The 19,926-nt window shown below is 37.1% G+C and overlaps 1 protein-coding gene across 6 annotated transcripts in view; it reads left to right on the forward strand.

The window, feature by feature from the left end:
- The window catches only part of HAG1 (histone acetyltransferase of the GNAT family 1), a 181,530-nt gene that overhangs the window by 137,826 nt on the left and 23,778 nt on the right, over positions 1-19,926 (forward strand). For 3 of the 6 annotated variants that reach the window (XM_089831450.1, XM_089831451.1, XM_089831452.1), the window contains exons 8-10: positions 6,579-6,710; positions 6,817-6,885; positions 9,261-9,315. In XM_089831450.1, the coding sequence (XP_089687576.1) occupies positions 6,579-6,710; positions 6,817-6,885; positions 9,261-9,315 (256 nt within the window). The remainder of the gene's footprint in view (positions 1-6,578; positions 6,711-6,816; positions 6,886-9,260; positions 9,316-19,926) is intronic. The other 3 variants (XM_089831454.1, XM_089831453.1, XM_089831455.1) reach the window with 1 other exon arrangement.

Below are 19,926 nucleotides of genomic sequence, written 5' to 3' on the forward strand. Positions count from 1 at the left end.
TGGCTGCATTTTGCCCATCTCCTTTGACCTGATGTATGGTTCCCAACTGGTGATCATATTTTCAAGGATGTATCTACCTTTTATGAAACCTGTTTGACTAACAAATATAATCTTTCCTAGAACCCTTGAAATTCTTCTAGCAAGAGTCTTTGGTATGATCTTATAAGACAAATTCAACAATTTTATTGGCCTTTAATTCTTCAATAGCATTTTATCCCCCACCCCAACCCCACTTTTGGGAAAATTTTGACCACACCTTGGTTTATGTTATGCCTAATGGAACCTCTCTGAAATGCCTCATTATAAAGGTCTAATAACTCCTACCTAACCTAATCAATGTTTTCTTTGTAAAGCTCTGCAGGCAGCCCATCCAGGCCCGAGGATTTGACATTAGCTAGAGATCTTAGTTTGTTTTCATTTTCACTAATAGAGATATCCTTAGACAAATTTGTTGCATCTTCCTCAGAATTATTTTTGGGTATGATCTTAATACAATGCTCCATCTTATCCATATTTACATTCTTTTGTTCTGATGTAAAGAGAACTTTGTAGATAAGATGAGATAAGATAAACACATTAATTAATGCCCAACAAGAGACCACAAAGACTAAGGGACTAGAATACAAACACCAAGGCAACAATCAACACTGGGAACACCAAACAGTAACTGGGGGAAGAGGAAAAAAAAAGAACCAACCAGGAACCTAGGATAACCGAATAAAGTACAACTAAACCTTTCTAGAGGGGAAGTAGCCCAAAATAGAAGGGTACAGGACGAGGCAATAGTGGGTCCTCGGCTGCTTTACGGAAACGTTGAAGGTCGGGTGCTGATGCCAAGTGTAGCCTCTACAAGGTCTCACAGACCTAGTGTGTCCAGACATTGGAGGGCCGAGAGACTGCTTTGTGCCTCAAGCTGAAGACATAGGCATGATGAAAGAGCTGATAAGCTGATCAGTGTAGCCTCTACAAGGTCTTGCAGACGTAGTGTGTCCAGACATAGGAGGGCCGAGAGACTGCTTCGTGCCTCAAGCTGAAGACATAGGCGTGAAGAAAGAGGTGATCAGCTGATCTGATGCCTTTTTTGATGGGAACATAAGCTGCAAAGTGTAATCTTGAAGCCGCAAGGCCTCTTGGAGGTACAACTCAAGACACCATTGATCGGTGTATCTAAAGAAGGAAGAAAGAAACTTGTACTCTTTGAACAGGCAGTATAATCTTCCCTGATCTCATAGTAGGTAGGGCAGTGGACAATAAAGTGATTCTCATCGTCCACCTCCTCAAAGGAACAAAGGCAACAAGTCCTATCTCTCCTGTCAATCTGGTGGGCAGTCTGAATGCGACTCCTGTGAGAGCAAACTTTGAAGGAGCCAAGGGAAATGTAGAGGGCGTGGGTCCAAGGACGAGTGAGGTGCTGAGGGCATATAATAATTCCATCCTGGATATACATATAGTGCTCAGCTAAAAGGCCATCCTTGGGGAGAGTCCCCCCATGGGGTTACTCCATGTTGTGATACTGTATTGTCTGTAGATGTAGAAGTCAAAGAAGGCTTTGCCAATTTCCTCAGGGTTATTAGTGGTTTCATCATTTAATGTGGTCTCCTCAATCCTTCCTCTCCTTTTTTTTTTTCTGATGATATTAAAGAATTAAATTATATTCAACCAATTGAATCAAGCCGGATCTTGTGTGTTTGATCTTACTGATTTCTATCTTTTTCTTAACCAGTTCTCCATCAGAGTATTTATCATGCCCTTTCTGCTGAAGACAAACTTCAACCTTATTGAGCCTAGTTTGTATTGCTTCCTTCAGTTTATTCCTGTTTTAGCATTCTTTTCCCCAACAAATTGAAACATTTTTTGCCAGAGGTTGACATGAACATCCCACCTCTCAATCACACACAAATCCTGATGACAAAACTTAGAGAGACGAATGGCCATTTTAATGGCCCCAAGGGTGTCAACATCCTTGAGCAGGGAGGTATTAAGTTTGAAAACATTTTTTTCTTGGGTCCACAATTGATTTGAGGACTATCTTCAACATTAATGACAAGACTTGAGGGCGTGATCAGACAGTGCCCAGGGCAACAGTGACGATGTTATTGGGCTTATCACAGGCAAAGGAGAAAAAAGAAGCATCAACATAAATCCTGTCAAGACTGCAATATATCCTCTGTTTGGAAGTTTGATTATTACACCGAGTAAACCATAATCCTTTTGACTCTTCTGTTTGCCTCACTAAGAGATCATTCAGACTTAATCTTCTCCAAAAATACCGCTCATTACCTTTTCTTCATGTTTCATGCCACCAACTTTATCCTCCCTATATTCAATCACATTAAAGTCACCACTCAGAATCTAGTGTGCTTTAGGGACGGATGTGGAAATCCAATCCCATAGGAAAGCCCTATCTCTGTAGTCAATGGGGGCATAAATATCACACATATACCCACTTCAATCACATAGTCCTTTAACGTAACCTAACATGCCCTGTTATAGGGGGAGACCCTAGTATTCACAGTATTATCAGCCCATCTAGGACCAACCAATATGGCAGCCCCTCCCTTAATATGTTCATGATCAATACAAAAGCTTTTTGCTTCCAAATAATTTTCAGGATATTGGAAGCATGAAAACCTACCAGTTTCCCCTCTTGGAGGAAGATGATATCTTTCTTGTTCAGTTTGTTGCACCAATTCCTGATTACAAATTTCCTAGCTTTCATTTCCTCTAATATTCTATCTAGCTATATTTAGCTTCATTTGGAAGGATGGATGGGATTTTTGTGATTCCTATATAATCTGTTAAAACATGCTGGCATCTCTCTACTCTTTTTGGGAGTGAGTATATCAGAATTGGATTGAGATAGAGACTGTCTATTAGATGTTTTCCCCTTTGTCTTTTTATTGACATCCACAAAAGTTGGGGAATCATCTTTTTTCTGGGCATCCACCATATCAACTTCATATGCAACTAATTCTTTAACAACACATTCATCGATGAGTGTGATATTGACTATGGGGATGTTATCATTCTGAACCATCAATTTATTGTTTTGAAACTGCTCTGCCCTCTCATTAATAGTGGCTAACACCGATTCTTGGGCATTTGACCTCTTTTGTTATCATTTTGAACCATCAGTTTATTGTTTTGAAACTGCTCTGCCCTCTCATTAATAGTGGCTAAGGCCAATTGTTGGGCATTTGGCTTTGCTTGGCCATCCTTTCCACTGAGGGTCTCCTTGTATGTACCTTCTTGGTTCATGTCTCATATTGCATCAAATTCATCCTCAAATAGAAGATCTGTTAGTGACACTGCCTCTCCCTCACAACAGACATACACTTTTCACCCCTTTTATCATGCAGGAGCTCATTATCTGTCTTAAGTTTATCATGTATATCAACGCCTGCATTATTCTTGTTACAGGTGGCATTCCCGTCAGGTTCAGTGTTTTGAATAACTTTAAAGGATTCAATATCATTTTTTCCTTCAACACAGGGTATTCTTTTTTGTTATGACCATTCCTTTTACAGTGAAAGCTAGCATTTAAATTTTCCAAAACATCAAGATCCCTGCAAAAGAGTTCCTCTTCAAAATTCAAAGAAATTTTCCCCAGTATATCAACCTCTGGGTTAAGTGAAATTAGAACCTTAGTGTTCAGATGGGAAATTTGAAGCATGTTCCTCAGAGGCTTCGAAGCTGAGGTAGGAAAGGCCAAAATTTTGCAGGAACATTTTTAATTTCAAGCCAATTGGGAGTGGACCTAGCCACGACTTTCTCCATGTCCCCTTTGGGCAACCATGAGAAGGAATAAAATAATTGCTGACCCATTCCAGAAGCCTTTCTTCAAACCCCTTTCTTGCATGCTGCAGGTTTCAAACACTGCTATGAAAAGACCTTTATGCCTCTACATCACAGATCCTCCACTCAGCAGCAGCCTTCTTCCTGCCCTCCCAAAGGTCCTCAGAGATAGCTTGGGCTCCCTTCTTGCCCCAGGGCCTGTCCTTTGGTTCTATACTTTTCCTGATGGTTCAGAACAGCTAGCTGGGTTACTTGTTCGGTGGTCTTTTCTTGCTTTTGTTGTTCTATCTTCTATCTTCTTTCTCTGGACACTGTTTGGTGCTCCTACTGTGGGCTGTCCTTCTGCTTAGTATCTGCAGTCCCTTGGACTCTTTTGTTGGACATTAATAGATTTATCTTATCTTATGCATCATTCTACCAAAAATTACATGTATGCCCAATTTTTTACCCCAGACATTATTAATTCAATCATCAAAGAACTTCCAGTAAGGCATAGTGTTAGGGTCTACACAAAACAAAGAATAATTTAAGGTTAGAGACTAAAACTTAGGATGTATTCTTTTTGGGAATAAGAGAGTTTATGATTGTGAGTTTGAGATCATAAGCAAGAAATCTGAGTAAAATTTTGCAACAGATACTGTTTTAGGAAAAATAGATGTTAGAGTTATATGTTGAGCAATGGGAACCTAAATCTGGACTAGATTGCGTGGGTGTTTTTTGTAGGCTGATTTTAGGAACATAGAAACATAATGGCATGCAGGCATAAACCATTTTGTATTGTAAGGGGAAGCTCCCATGTGCCAATACTTTAATCTTTACCTTAGCAACCTGTAGGGATAAACCTTTTGGATTTGCAGATGTTTTAATCATACCTTTTATCATCATCGAGAACAAAACAGATTTACAGTAGAACTGTTACTCAAATTATAAGGGAAAACTCTCTGCACTTTGGTAATTTAATTGAAGGGCTTCGTTATCATAATGAACTTAAGGTTCCAAGATGAGTTGGAGGAAACAGGTATCAGAGCCACGAGTAATTTATCTTGGAGGAGATATAGCTTACTATTTTTCATGAAGAAATGCCAGGGAGAAACATGATGTTTATCACTTAAAGAGGTAGAAGTGGCAATCATGGTAGATGAAGAGATATCACGAGTAAACTCCCTGGAGGTTTGTGTCAGTGACATAGAGGCATATCATGGTCACGACATCATCAAGGATCTAGCCAAGCTGCTTGTGTAAGACATTATACAAATATGGATTATGGGATGCTGAGTGAGGTTGGCTCCTTTGAGTCATAGACTTGTTAAGTAACATGGATCATTTTCTGCAAATGTACTAAGAGACATTTCTCTATAGTTAATCATCATTAGTTAATATATATAAATAACCATATGTATAACTCATCTTTAAGCATATATATAATATATTATTATATTATATAATAATATATAATATATATTATATTACATATATAATATATGTTATATATATAAGATATTTATCTTAAAGATGATTTGCCATCAATAAGGTATCTCATGATAAAATCAATCCGACAGAAGCTACAACCTTAACAACAAGGTCATGTCCCCGTAGAGACATGACTCTATGTGGCCAAAGGCCACGTAGGGTCATGTCCCTACTTGATCACCGTCAGTGTATAAGCAAATACAATTAGTTTGCTTGTCAATTGAAAATCATGCGGTGGTAAAACAATTACATTTAGGAACCTGATAACATAATAGTCTCTTTTGATTATAAGAGCCCGATTAATTAAGTCATAGTCATATATATATAATTTTTATCAATAATATAAGACATAAAACAATGTTCATATAAATCATGAATACAAATACTCAATGTAATGAGTATATCACTTCGAATGATGCTATACTTCAACAAGACTAACACTTTTAGTTTTGATGATATGGTTTTTATAATCCATGAGTTTTGTGTATGTTTGACTCTCTCTCTCTCTCTCTCCCCCCCTCTCTCTCTATATACAATGACACACACACACACACACACACACACACACACATAGGTGTAGGCTATACAGGCACGAATTTAGCATTTTGTATGTATTGTTTTACAACTTTTAAGAAAAATAAATTATCTCCTTCGTATGCCTGATGAAATCTGTGCCTGCATAGCCGATGCCTATATATATATACACTGTTACTTCCTTGAGCTAAAATCCACTTTTATACACATGTGATTGATGTAATCTTATGTATGCTGTCAAAATAGCCTCTATTTGATTAGTTTAGTTTGTCCTTAAAGTTTATTTATTGAAGGGTGCAATGATACAAGTATGGAATCTTAATATTTTTTGTATTTTATGGTTTTTCATTTTGTTGATTATTGGCTGGTTTCAGTGCCACGTCCAAGTCTGGGTCAAAAAATCAGCTCTCTGAGTCTGAGCCAAGTCCTAGTTTTGTAGCTATGGTATTTACACAATCACATTTGTTCACAGCCACAATACACACACATATGTATGTATTGAATGGGTAGGCACTTAAAAACACTGCATGGGTGTAGTAAACACTTGCACACATGTATACTCAGTCACTTTACATATATGCTTTTTGGTAACTCTGGTGCTTTTATGCATGTAAATACCTTCATGAAATTGTATGATAGAAATAGTGTGAAGATGAAATGATTGTGCTATACCGAGTAAATGTAAATAAGGATAGTAGATTAGAAGCTATTTTTGTTCAGTTCTATTTTTGTGATTTCAACCTTCATCAAGGCACTTTCTATATGTTTCATATTGTCAGGTAATTCCTCCTATGCTGGTTGCAAGTAGTTGGTCTAGTTCTGTTTTTGGTGCTGGGATGTTTAAGACAGTTGTCATCTCTGATGGAATTATTGATATGGTGACAGAAGTGTGGTTTTTATTAAATTTTGAGGTCCATATATCTCCGTGTTCTTCAAATTGTTTCCTCATTGGAATTTTAGCCTGATTATTTGTTTAAGAATGCACTTGTGATTTTCTATTCATCCATTCTGTGGCAGACAATTGACGAGAGGATAAGGGAGCTTTCCAATTGTCATATTGTATATCCAGGCGTAGACATTCAAAAGGTATTTTGAGATTCTCATGTGTTTTTGATTGTCTTTCTTTTCAATAGGATGACAGTCTTGTTTACTGCTCATGTGATACCGTCACTGCGTCATCTAAAAAATTATAAAGTTTACACTGCTATAATGAATTGAGTGTTTAGACAGTCAGTCTGAGTGCTGGTATTCAAACTGGTTTGTAATTGATGTATATTGAATTTTCCATGTTGAAAAGGGTGGATGGATATATTAGAGCCTCACAGTGACCATGACGGACAAAGGCAATTGAGGAGAAGTTTTTATGTCACACCTTTGAATTTGCAAATAGAATTTTTTTTTTTGGCTATAGATGATGCTGCAAGCTTTCTCTGTAATAAGGATACAAAATCTAGGGTATCAGAAAAGAAGAAAAACTACAGGTATTTTTTGAAAGGCTTTAGCACAATGAATATCAACCACTGTAAATTGAACTGAAAATCTTTAGTTTACAGTAAGAAGATGTAGACTTTCCATGTTTATCTTAGGAAATTGGTAGGCTCATGTATTGTAGCTGGAAACTTGAGAAAATGGATGGAGTCATGTGTGCTATTAAAAAATAGATGTAACCATGCCTTGCATTATGTAAACATGCTTCAGATGGCTGGTAATGAATTGTAAACATTGTAGTTATGTTGAAAGGTGAATTGGATAAGTTGCCACTCCTTCAATAGATATAGCCCAATATACTTATTCATGGTTGCCATGGCACCAGTACAGAAAAGAATAATGCAATGTTGACAAAAAAGTAGCATGCAGAATCTCAAGATTGGAAAATAGAATAATTACCTCTTACATACTATGAGTGTTACACATTCTGCATGTTAGGTAGGAAATGTGATGACGTGACTGGAAAGTGGAAACACTAGAAAGTAGATGGATGTCTGCTCTTAAAATCTGGCCATGCCTTCCATTAAGTGAAATAAAATACCTCTATTGAAATAAGAGTGGTAAACAAGTATGTTGAAAGGTTGAACTAGGAAACAGCCCTGGTTTCAGTAGATGCTAGAAACCATAGGAGATTAATATGGAGAATGATTTCAATAATATTGGAGGAATACTTAGTTTGCAATTGTGTTTGCAAAATTGATGCAAGAAATTTTTGGATCCTATAACAATTCTCACCACCTACTTCTAGGTGGTGTTTGGTTGATTTCATTCATTTTTTGTTTGTAATTTGCAGTGCTAAGCATGTGTTTAGTATATATATGGTGGATTTATCTTCCTATAGGTAGGAAATTTTGCATGCATAACATCAGGCATGAAATTTTTTGAGCTCGGTGGAATTTTGTGACGCTTTAAAGACTAGAGAATACTACTACTTTCTTTTGTTCAATAGAAGTAATTAAAATTCTGAGCTAATGTCATAGGGTTCAGTCTACAAATGATATATGTGTCTGTATTGTTTAATGGGAAATCACAATTGCAGCATTCTGAACCCAGGTGCAACATTTCATTTGTCTTTTTCACTGTTAAACTAATTGTAAGAATCAGTGGAAGGAAGTTTTATAGGTGCGATATATGATACCTAGAGTTTCTTCATCATGGCATCCATCATTAAAACTTGATTTTAGTAATGGATCCGAAATGTTGATGCTAAAAATTCATACACAATCTAAGCCAGAAACACAAAAGAACTTGCCATTTTTCCAGTGAAAGGGAATTATTTTTGAATTTAGTTTTGACAATGTCCTAGTGACTGTCTTTCGGTGCCATCATATGCATGCCTTAGGTCCTGATTGTCTAGAATGAAAGAAAATAAATTATATACATCGTTGTAGAAGCGTATCATAAAAAAATAATGGCGTGGTTAATGCCAGCAATAAATCTCTAACCTGACTACAGTGACATTTAAAATAAAATAAAGTTCGGAACTATTTGTGAAGAAAATGCGCATCAATGTCATGAATAAATAGAACAGGCAAGTTTTTTAAAATTCAGAAAGAAAAATTAACTATTTTAATTTCCACATGTAATCATAGTTGGCTAATTGGACACAAAACATTACTGCAAATTACAATATCAAATAAAAGTCCCAAAAGGACTCTAAATTTGAGTCTAGTTTCTTTTCTGTGGGAGAAGCCATACCTAAAGTGCTGTATTCTTTACTACTAATATAGAACCTGACGATCAGTATTGTTTTAGAGGTTATTTTTGTGTTAGGTTTTGCACTAATTGAACCCGTCTTTTGTAAATTTTTAGCTTGTGTGGAAATGCACTAATCAATATTAATGGAAAATGTAATAGATTAAGTATAGTTTCTTATTTTCTCGTGTAACTTAAATTCTAATTAAAGCAAACATTTCTTTTATTGTATCTAAGAAATTTTGCATTAAAATACTTTCCTCTTGCGTGTCTTGAAGAAAGAAGCAGGTATTCCCCGGAAGCCCATCAAGGTTGAGGACATTCCTGGCCTAAGTAAGTTTCTCATTACTGTTTAAATTTTAAACTATTACATTTCTGTGTTCAGTTGGCACTTGGAGTATACTCATGCAGAATAGTCCTTGATTTACTTTAGAAACCATAGAGTGAAATTTAGAATCTATTGTTCATGTTCACATATATCTGAATGGCTGAAAAATTCTCTCAGGTGTAATGTACCTATGAATGCAGCTTTAATTGTGAATAAACTGATTCTATGGTTGTTTGGAACCCACACATTTACTAGTGACCCAGGTTGTGAAGTAATTGTTTGGTATTCAATCAGCTCCAAGATGTAATTGGTACCATGATCGTGTTTCCTTGGAAATCCTATAAAATGAATCTTAGTATCTTGCCAACCAATGCAGTATAAGTGCTTTAGAGAGACAATAATTTTGCTCCTCAATCAAAGAAGACGAAGTGTTCAAACAAGAGCCTTCATTTCAAAGAAATACATCTTATGATCCTCGAGAGACCTAATGTTTGACACCAGCTAAGGATTGTTTATTACAAGAAATATATCCTTCTAAAAATGCAAGGAAATAATGTTTCTGGGCCTGCGCGATTGACAAAGAATTCCTTAAAACATAGTTGGCACAATACAAGACAAAATTTGTCTAAAAATTCGCCATGATGTCTAAAAATTTGTCAACCTATCCTAATTTGTCAATTGAGGACATGCTATCTAAAAGACACCCCCATGTCTAAAACTTGTCAAAATTGTGTGGCCTAGGTTGACGAGGAGGAGACACCATTAGGATTGGTTGGTGTTCAATTGGATGAGGATGCACTTGTAGTAGAGCATGACAGTGGCAGTGACTCTGATTTTGATACAATGTGTAAAGAAGCCAACCGGTTCTAACTCCAACAAACAACAATTACTTCACTTTTGGGTGTTTGACATTTTGATACAATGTGTAAAGAAGCCAACTGGTTCTAACTCCAACAAACAACAATTACTTCACTTTTGGGTGTTTGACATTTTGTCAAACACTTTGCATGAAGCCTCTATCTCGCTGTCCTTTATTTTAAGATTACTTTTGCTTGCTTGTGATGGTTTCAAATTTAGTTTAGACACTTGCAAATGGTTATTAGATATCAAAGCAAAGAACTGAAGTATAGATGCAATTTTTTTTTTTTGACTATTCAAGTGCATACATATAATTTATGGATCTACAACCTGTAGAGATTTCCACGAACACTTTTTTATTTTTATTTTTTATTGGAATATTTCTACGAACACTTGGCATGCTTACTAATAACTGAAACATGTAACTACTACTTGGCATTTTATCAAACAGTTGTGGCGCAATCTTATAACTCCTCTTTCCAATATCAACTGTTTACAATGAACACTAATAATTCTGAAGTAAACAATGCCAATTATCAAATTTGAATGCTGTAATTAATTGTACCATCTCTATGGAAATTACAATTAAATTAAAGAGTGTGTATATAGCTGTTGTAAAGATCAATTTGCACCAGAGCAATGATAATGACCATGACTAGCTGTGCATTCTTCCCACTTTAGTGCAGATCACAGCTATGTAGATTTCAGACACTGCCCAAACAAGGAATTGCCAATCTCCCTGAAACAGTTCATGGCAGCAGGAAACACTCACACCTAGTGACGTGAGAATGAAAGACATCCAAGCACCCTCTTGGCATCCAATAAACAAAAAACTGATTGGGGTTTTAGGCACCCAATCACAATACCAACCGCTTTCCATTCATGGTATGAAAGGCTGAACAATTGAAGAGCTAATCTTAGTATACAACAGCACCAAGATTCCAGACTTCAATTGTGCAATTCAGTCCCAGAAATCAGGCAAAATTCACCATGTATTTCAATGGCTCAAAGTGCAAATCAGTTTTGGAGGTATCAGTCCTCTCACAAAGCCAGGATAATACCCTCAAGAAACTTCACAAGTAATTAAAAGCAAGGTTACCAGGAGACTGGGGTACTTGGAGACCTTGGAGACTGGTACTAGTACTGGTACGGCTAATTTTCAAAAATAGGAGACGGGGGTACTTGGAGATGTTAATTGTTGTTTAATAAAGAAATAATTATACGTCATTGACAAGTCTTTCTAGAAGCAATTAAGCAAATTGATTGGAAAACTATAGTGGCTATCATTATAATTACTAACATATATGATATAAGTAATAACAATTTTTTAAGGGGTGATGATAGAGGATAAGATTTTGGAGTTTTATGATGCCTTATGCTCAATATTTTTGGTGGGAGACATCAATTGTTGGTTGGGGGACTTTGGAGATGGCAACCAAAACCTTTTGCATCCAAACATTTTTGGGGATGTCTCCGGTACCTAGAGACGTGTCTCCAGTACTGGGGGTCTCCGAGACGTGTCTCCAGGTGTAGGAGACAGGTCTTCTGGTAACCATGATTAAAAGCAATAGATAAGAATAAATCCTTTTTTCTCCATGACGTCTCATTAATAATGCAACTTGTATTCTTCTGCACACTTTTCATTAAGGAGCCTTCATCAATATACCTTTCAATTAGAAGTTCTCATTTAATAATTTAATAATAATGTAATAACTCCAATAGGTTATAACTTCTTCAAACACCAAAAATCTTTATACTTCAGTTGTTGACATTCCGTCAAACACTTTGCAAGCAAGCTCTGATACCACTGTAATGACCCTCCTCAAATCTGCTCTCAAAAAATGCTGATGAAAGCTCAAGGAATTTCATCAAACAATTCACATGCAAGGGACATATGATTGATATAGTATTTCCGCTGGCTTTAAATGACTCTTTCTTCAATTTGCATCAATGAGAATCTTGTGCTAGAAGACTCAAAATGGACTATACAATGACCTAACATGAATGTGCAACTTATTCTGACAATATTCAATGCATATATGTGACTAAAACTATTTGCAAATGCAGCTACAACAACTAGTAATTTTGACAAACACTTGGGATGTAAAATTATAACATTATTTATGCCAAAAAGAGAACCTACAGCCAATTGACATTTTGTCAAACAATTGGCATGCAAACTAATAAGTTGATCATGAATGAAATGAACGCCTATAGCCAACTGACATTTTTACAAACAGTTGGTGTACAAACTAACTAGCTGATAAATAATGATATTGAATTGCTTAAATGACACCAACAACTATTATCTTCTTAATTTGCAATGAAATTTCTAATAGAATGCTCATGAAATATGGCCAAGACTTTTGGCATTTACATGGATTACAAAATGATAATGCTGGTATAATACACACTTACAGCTGAAACTTATAACACCCAAAAAAACCAATACTAATAAAGGAACCTGGTTGTAGATGGTTGTAATAATTTTCTTCAATGCTGCCCCTTCTGCTTTGCTTTTCCGATTTGCTTTTTCGGCCTGCTTTTTTCGGTTCCGCTTTTTCGGATTGCTTTTTCGGCCTGCTTTTTCGGTTCCGCTTTTTCGGATTGCTTTTTCGTATCTGCTTTTTCAGATTGTTACCCTGTTGAATCTCAAGACCATATCTTTCAATGGCGTCAAGATTTCCAGCTTGAAGGGATTTCGTCCTTAAAACTATTGAGACATAATGTCCAGAAAATTTTCCAATTTCTTTGATATTTCCAAGCCCACTAAAAAGAAGCTCTTCCCTTTCTTTTATAGTGTTTTCACAAGAGCTCAATCCTTCGTTTTCTCAATGTGGGATAAAACATCACTCCCTTTATGTAACTTATGTCTCCAATGTGTTATAAAATAAAGGGGACTCTTTTAATTTAAATATTTCCCACAAATTATAGTCTATGCATTAATAAAGTTAAATATTTAAATTTAACTTCATAAAATAGCTTTATCAATGCATAAATTTTTTTATCAATGATAAACAAGTCTTTTTGCCGATTTTAAACAATTACCATCGACATACCGCTGCCACTAGATGTCCGACCATATCCAAGATGACTTACAATAAATAGTAAGTATGCCCAAAGTTGCCTCAAAACCCCTCAAAAAGACCTGCAACTGAAACTATCTAGGCCAAATGGCCTCTAAGCCCCTTTAATGTCCTGGTTAGCCTATGGGACCGTGGGGAAATAGGCTAACGACAACATCATGCTATGAAGTCTAAAAAGGGGACATTACAGTCCGCCCTTCCCAAAATTGCTTGTCCCCAAGCAATGGTCGAACAACAACCCAATCAATCCACCTGGATCCCAAATGTAGTCATGAACTATACTGCTGTCAGTCAACATAGGCTCCTGCAACAACCTCTGAAAATTAACCAAGAGGAATCCATAATCAAATTGGCGAATACAACTCACCCAAACTCCAAAGTCAGGAACCCATGAGAAACAAGCTCTCGAAATATCAGAACCCAAGTAGAGTAGATAACCCAAACTGCCAACATAGTAAATACCATCAACACACCCCACTAGCCTATGTGGAATGTACAATACAATTCTGCAACAACGATGAATACTCCCGCATGAAACTGCACCAAATACAGAGAATCCACACATTGCACACCTACTGCAATTAACACAACTCTGCAGATCACCGGTCACTATCTCATAACCATAACACCCATGCACTGCTGATGGTGAATAGTCATTACACGGTAGATAGCAAAAACGAGAGCCCAGACCAAACCTGTCTGCCATCAACTCCTCAACACATGGATCAAAAGCAAACCGATGAACATATCCTATAGTATAATGCCGGTAAAAAGAACCAATCCTAGTCAAAGACTCATCCTGCAGACGTGATACAACCAACTGTGATTGATCATCAGCTAAGTCAGAGGATGATATAGCCAAGAGTGCAGAATCAACAACAACATCACTAGTCTTTGTGCCCTCCAAGTCAAACATACCACAATGCTCAGCTGCAGTGCCCAACTCAGCTGAACTTGCCTCCAGTGGAAACGGACCAAATATGCCAATACTAGTGTCATGGATAGATATATCCTCATCTCCACTGCCCCTATCAACCTCGACCATGGACATCCTCGGATCACCAGACACCACGGTCAGTGACTGTACAGAATCTGGTAAAGACTGAAGTCGTTCCAACTCCACGGGCACCTCAGCTAAATGAAACTGTGACTCCTCGAAAGCCAACTGTGTACTCTCAAGAAACTTAGAAGTCACCTCAAGCTGCTGAGTAAGCTTACTCACCTCATCTTCCTTGACCAATAATGCGTCATATGCTGTACTGCCCCACTCCATAAGATAATCTCTATCGGCTACCAACTGCATATAATTCTGTCTCAGAATCCGGATAGCCTCCCATAAAGGGTGGATCTCTGTCAAGGAAAGATAACTGCCTCCCTGCTCATCACTAGCAGGAGAACCCCATCCATAAACGGCTAACAATTGACAAGCAGCATTGAAATGCTCGCAAGCAATAGAAATGTCTCGCTCGCAAACTCTCAGCTGACTAGACACGTGATTGTGCTAACTGGTCAAACTCCTATACTCTACCCCTGGTACACTGTCCAAAGGAGTAACCTCAGAATGGCTATCATCTGTAATACTGCCATCCAAATTTTGCAGTCCAACTGTTGAACTTGTATCATCAAACGGAGTGACTGAGGCATCAACATAAACCTCCGTATCAAAGGAAACTGTTGAGGAGACAGTCCTCAAAATTGTCCACAACATCCCCTTGGGTGTCATCTGTAATAATCAGATCCTGGGACTCTTTTGTAAACTTTGTCATATCTGAGAGATCATCAACCCATTCCAACAAGAATGGTTGACTGGATACATGAACAATGCCCAACAAAAGTGTGTAAAAACTAATTCCAACATCAAACAAGCTGCTGGCATGGATGAGAACTACACCTAGCAAGCTACTAATCAAGTCCATGATGGTGCAACAGATACTACTACCAAAGAATGATAAATATGTTCGGTCAAAACGATCCCAAGTATTAAGATAAGGATCCCAACATCTAATCCATGAACGGAAACCAACTGGCAATTCAAGTAAACTTCTCACCTGAGTAATGTGAACAATACCAATTGACTTCACGCACCTATCTACAGTCTCTGAATCCAGAGTGTGAATGCTAGACGTACTCATATCATCATCAATATGTGACCCGACTGTAAAAGGAAACTGAGTCCCTGCTATATGCGCTAACTCCCGAACTGAACTCACCTCAAGACAACGCTCGTCCACATGTCTCTCAGAATCCTGGAGAGCCAACTTCATTGCCTCCATGCCTTCCTTGATCTGCTGTAAGTCGTCACAAGAAGAACCTGTTGTGACTCCTTTCTGTCTCTCTTGCAGTTGAATCATCCAAATGTGATTCTCAATCAATCCATGTATCCTATCATGATGAGATAAAGCCGTGACAATATTCTTGTCCCTTGTCTTCAGCTGGCGTGCCAAACCAAGTAAAGAGCAACTAGCCTCTATCTCATGTGAAGAAGCATCCAACTGTGCCTGATACTCACTTTCTGCAAAGTCCTGAATGCTCACTTTCTGATCAATTGTACTATCCTCAAACATGACAGTATCCTCAAATGCTGTAACTTCATCCAGTCCAACTATACTGGAATCACTATCTGTGTCAATCGCACAATCCGGTGTGCCTGTGATATCACCTTTTGGCTCAACCTGCACAACATTTGTAACCCCTTCTACCTGTGAAGATGATGCAGATAAACCATTACCTGAAGATATGCTAATGTCTCCCTGTATCGAATCAGCATGTCTGTTAAACTCCTCATACAAGTTTCTGCCTGTCATAGGGAAGGTACGATCCTTAGGCCTATCAAAACGTTCAATCAGTCTCTCCTTAAACTCCACATATGAGGTAATGTGTGCATGACCCATAGTGACTATACCATGATGCCACTACTCATGTGCTAACCCATCTAGGTGAATTGCTGCATACTTAATAGCTTCTTCCTCAGGCATAGGGTTCATTTGAAAGTATGTGTCAAGCCTTTGAACCCAAGCTCTTGCTGTAGACTTCCCTGAGCCATCATAATATGGTAATTGAAGTTTCTCTACTTTCTTCCGTAGCTCATAGCTTTGGTTCTTGTCATGTCCACGAGGCATATGCTTCATCCGCACATCTATATACTCCCTAAAGGTAATTGCAGCAGTAAAATCTGGACCTTCGGCTTCCCAATCTCTCCTCAGCTAGTCTTGTATATCAGTGATCTGGGGCTCTGGTACGGGCTGCTCTGGAGCTCTAGGAGGAAATGTGGGAATAATGGGCCTCGAACTCACTGTCCTAGTTTGCTGGGGTGCATGACCAAAATTGTTCCCCACTTGTTCGCTTCCATTATGTGTCCCATCTTGATTATTACCACTCTGGTTATTACCATTCTAATTATTTCCTCCACCCACATTAGCATTCAACCCCATTTCATGAGCCATCATCTGCATCATAAGCTCCAATCTCTAACTCTGTTCCTGTGCTCTCTGCTCTGCTAATCGTTGTCCCTGTGCTAAGGTGTCTAATAACTGTAAGAATCTTTCCTTTCCCTGATCTGGATGGGCATTCATTTTGTCAAACATTTTTCTCTCTATCTGGCTAATCCAAATTCCTAATAAGACCTCCACAGGATGGCAAGAAACCGCTCTAATACCACTGTAATAACCCCAATAGGTTATAACTTCTTCAAACACCAAAAATCTTTATACTTCAGTTGTTGACATTTTGTCAAACACTTTGCAATCAAGCTCTGATACCACTATAATGACCCTCCTCAAATCTGCTCTCAAAAAATGCTGATGAAAGCTCAAAGAATTTCATCAAAAAATTCACATGCAAGGGACGTATGACTGATATAGTATTTCAGTTGGCTTTAAATGACTCTTTCTTCAATTTGCATCAATGAGAATCTTGTGCTAGAAGACTCAAAATGGACTACACAATGACCTAACATGAATGTGCAACTTATTCTGACAATATTCAATGCATATATGTGACTGAAACTACTTGCAATATGCAGTTACAACAACTAGTAATTTTGACAAACACTTGGGATGTAAAATTATAACATAATTTATGCCAAAAAGAGAACTTACAGCCAATTGACATTTCGTCAAACAATTGGCATGCAAACTAATAAGTTGATCATGAATGAAATGAACGCTTACAGCCAACTGGCATTTTTACAAACAGTTGGTGTGCAAACTAACTAGCTGATAAATAATGATATTGAATTGCTTAAATGACACCAGCAACTATTATCTTCTTAATTTGCAATGAAATTTCTAATACAATGCTCATGAAATATGGCCAAGACTTTTGGCATTTACATGGATTACAAAATGATAATGCTGGTATAATACACACTTACAGCTGAAACTTATAACACCCTAAAAAAACAATACTAATAAAGGAACCTGGTTGTAGATGGTTGTAATAATTTTCTTCAATGCTGCCCTTTCTGCTTTGCTTTTCCGATTTGCTTTTTCGAACTGCTTTTTCAGACTGCTTTTTCGGCCTGCTTTTTTCGGTTCCGCTTTTTTGGACTGCTTTTTCGGCTTGCTTTTTTGGTTCCGCTTTTTCGGACTGCTTTGTCGTATCTGCTTTTTCAGACTGCTACCCTGTTGAATCTCAAGACCATATCTTTCAATGGCGTCAAGATTTTCAGCTTGAAGGGATTTCGTCCTTCAAACTATTGAGACATAATGTCCAGACAATTTTCCAATTTCTTTGATATTTCCAAGCCCACTAAAAAGAAGCTCTTCCCTTTCTTTTATAGTGTTCTCACAAGAGCTCAATCCTTCGTTTTCTCAATGTGGGATAAAACATCACTCCCTTTATGTAACTTATGTCTCCCATGTGTTATAAAATAAAGGGGACTCTTTTAATTTAAATATTTCCCACAAACTATAGTCTATGTATTAATAAAGTTAAAATATTTAAATTTAACTTTATAAAATAGCTTTATCAATGCATAACAAATCTTATCAATGATAAACAAGTCTTCTTGCCGATTTTAAACAATTACCATCGACATACAGTTGCCACTGGATGTCCGACTATATCCAAGATGATTTACTATAAATAGTAAGTATGCCCAAAGTTGCCTCAAAACCCCTCAAAAAGACCTGCAACTGAAACTATTTAAGCCAAATGGCCTCTAAGCCCTTTTAATGTCCTGGTTAGCCTATGGGACCGTGGGGAAATAAGCTAACGACAACATCATGCTATGAATGCTAAAAAGGGGACATTACAAATAATTTGGCCACTAAAATAATAATACCTCCCAAAATATTTATTCTTTAAATATATCGTCTTAAACAATAGTCACACCTATTATTTTTTTATGTGACCAAATGAACTTTCCTAAAATAGAAAGGGTAGCTCTTAGTCATCACTAGATTTGCCATAAATAACAGGTGCATTAAACAAAGCCAAAATGAAGTCCAATCAGAGTCAAACAAAGACCAAATTGGAAAGTATTGAATTGTGAAGAAGACAAGATCCTCCCATAGCTAAGCCTTTGCCTCAAAAGACCCTCTATACACAATAATTAGCCTACGAGGATCACAATAATAGGCTAATCTCTCAAACTCTGATGTTGGCAAAAATGGGGCATTACACAATGAACTTTGGTTTTGTATTTTGATTTTTATATTGAGCATGAAACTATATGGCAGCACTCTAGCCTTTGGGCATTTTGTATGTTGAAGTTAGAACTTATTTTTTTGTTATCACATGCATATTGACAATGAATTCCCTATTATGAATGCATATTGAGTATTGAATTGGCTTAAAATTGACTATAGACATTTGGTATTTAGTATTGAAATAACAAAATATTGTATGTCAAGGTTTTGTGATGTTTAAATGGCTCGCTTTATCCATAATTTCATATGAATATAATTTATATCTGCAAATTTCCCTATATATTTTGAAATTTCCCAATATTTTATGTTGTCCCTTTTGACATCTCCTTGCTGTCCCAAACTTGGCAAAAAAACTGTCCTATTGGAAACTTGATCCACTATCTATCTCCAAAACTAGGGGTAACACTGGTAAAACCCATGGGAAACAAAAAATCTTAAAATGCCCCCAAAAACCCTATGAAAATGTAGCCTCATGTTATTTTGAATGCATCAATTTAAATGTGTCCAGCTCAAGATGCAAATTCAAGGGTTTCTATAAATTTCACCTTGGCTTCAAATGTGCCTTGTGGGACAAGGCGCATGTAGTAGGGCATCAACATTTTTATTCAGTTTTACAATGATTTTTTCTCTTTTGTAATTCAAAGGTCAAATTTTTTATTTTTATAAATTGACTTCAATATTTTTTCATGATAGTTTTAATCATAGTTACATTGCCTTAGGGGACGAAGGGACAACGGAATGCGGGGGACAAGTTTCCAGAATGGGGGGAACATAGGGGCCTTAATTTGGGGATGGTGAGGGGGACGGTGGTAGGGGACAGGGGGTTGTATATACTATACATATGGTATTTATAATGCTAGTTACAAAAAGATGTATTGCAATATAAGATATAAAGATGTAAAAGAGTAAATACTTGAACATTGCATTAAATTGGAAAATCAAATGTTGAACATAAATAGTTGAATCAGCAAATAGACAACACCGAGACATCCCCCCATCCTTGGCAGAGGTGGTGGAATTT

This window comes from Cupressus sempervirens, chromosome 5 (assembly GCF_028749045.1).
Source record: "Cupressus sempervirens isolate cs-2001-9-10 chromosome 5, ASM2874904v1, whole genome shotgun sequence".
In the NCBI taxonomy this organism is placed as follows: Eukaryota; Viridiplantae; Streptophyta; class Pinopsida; order Cupressales; family Cupressaceae; genus Cupressus; species Cupressus sempervirens.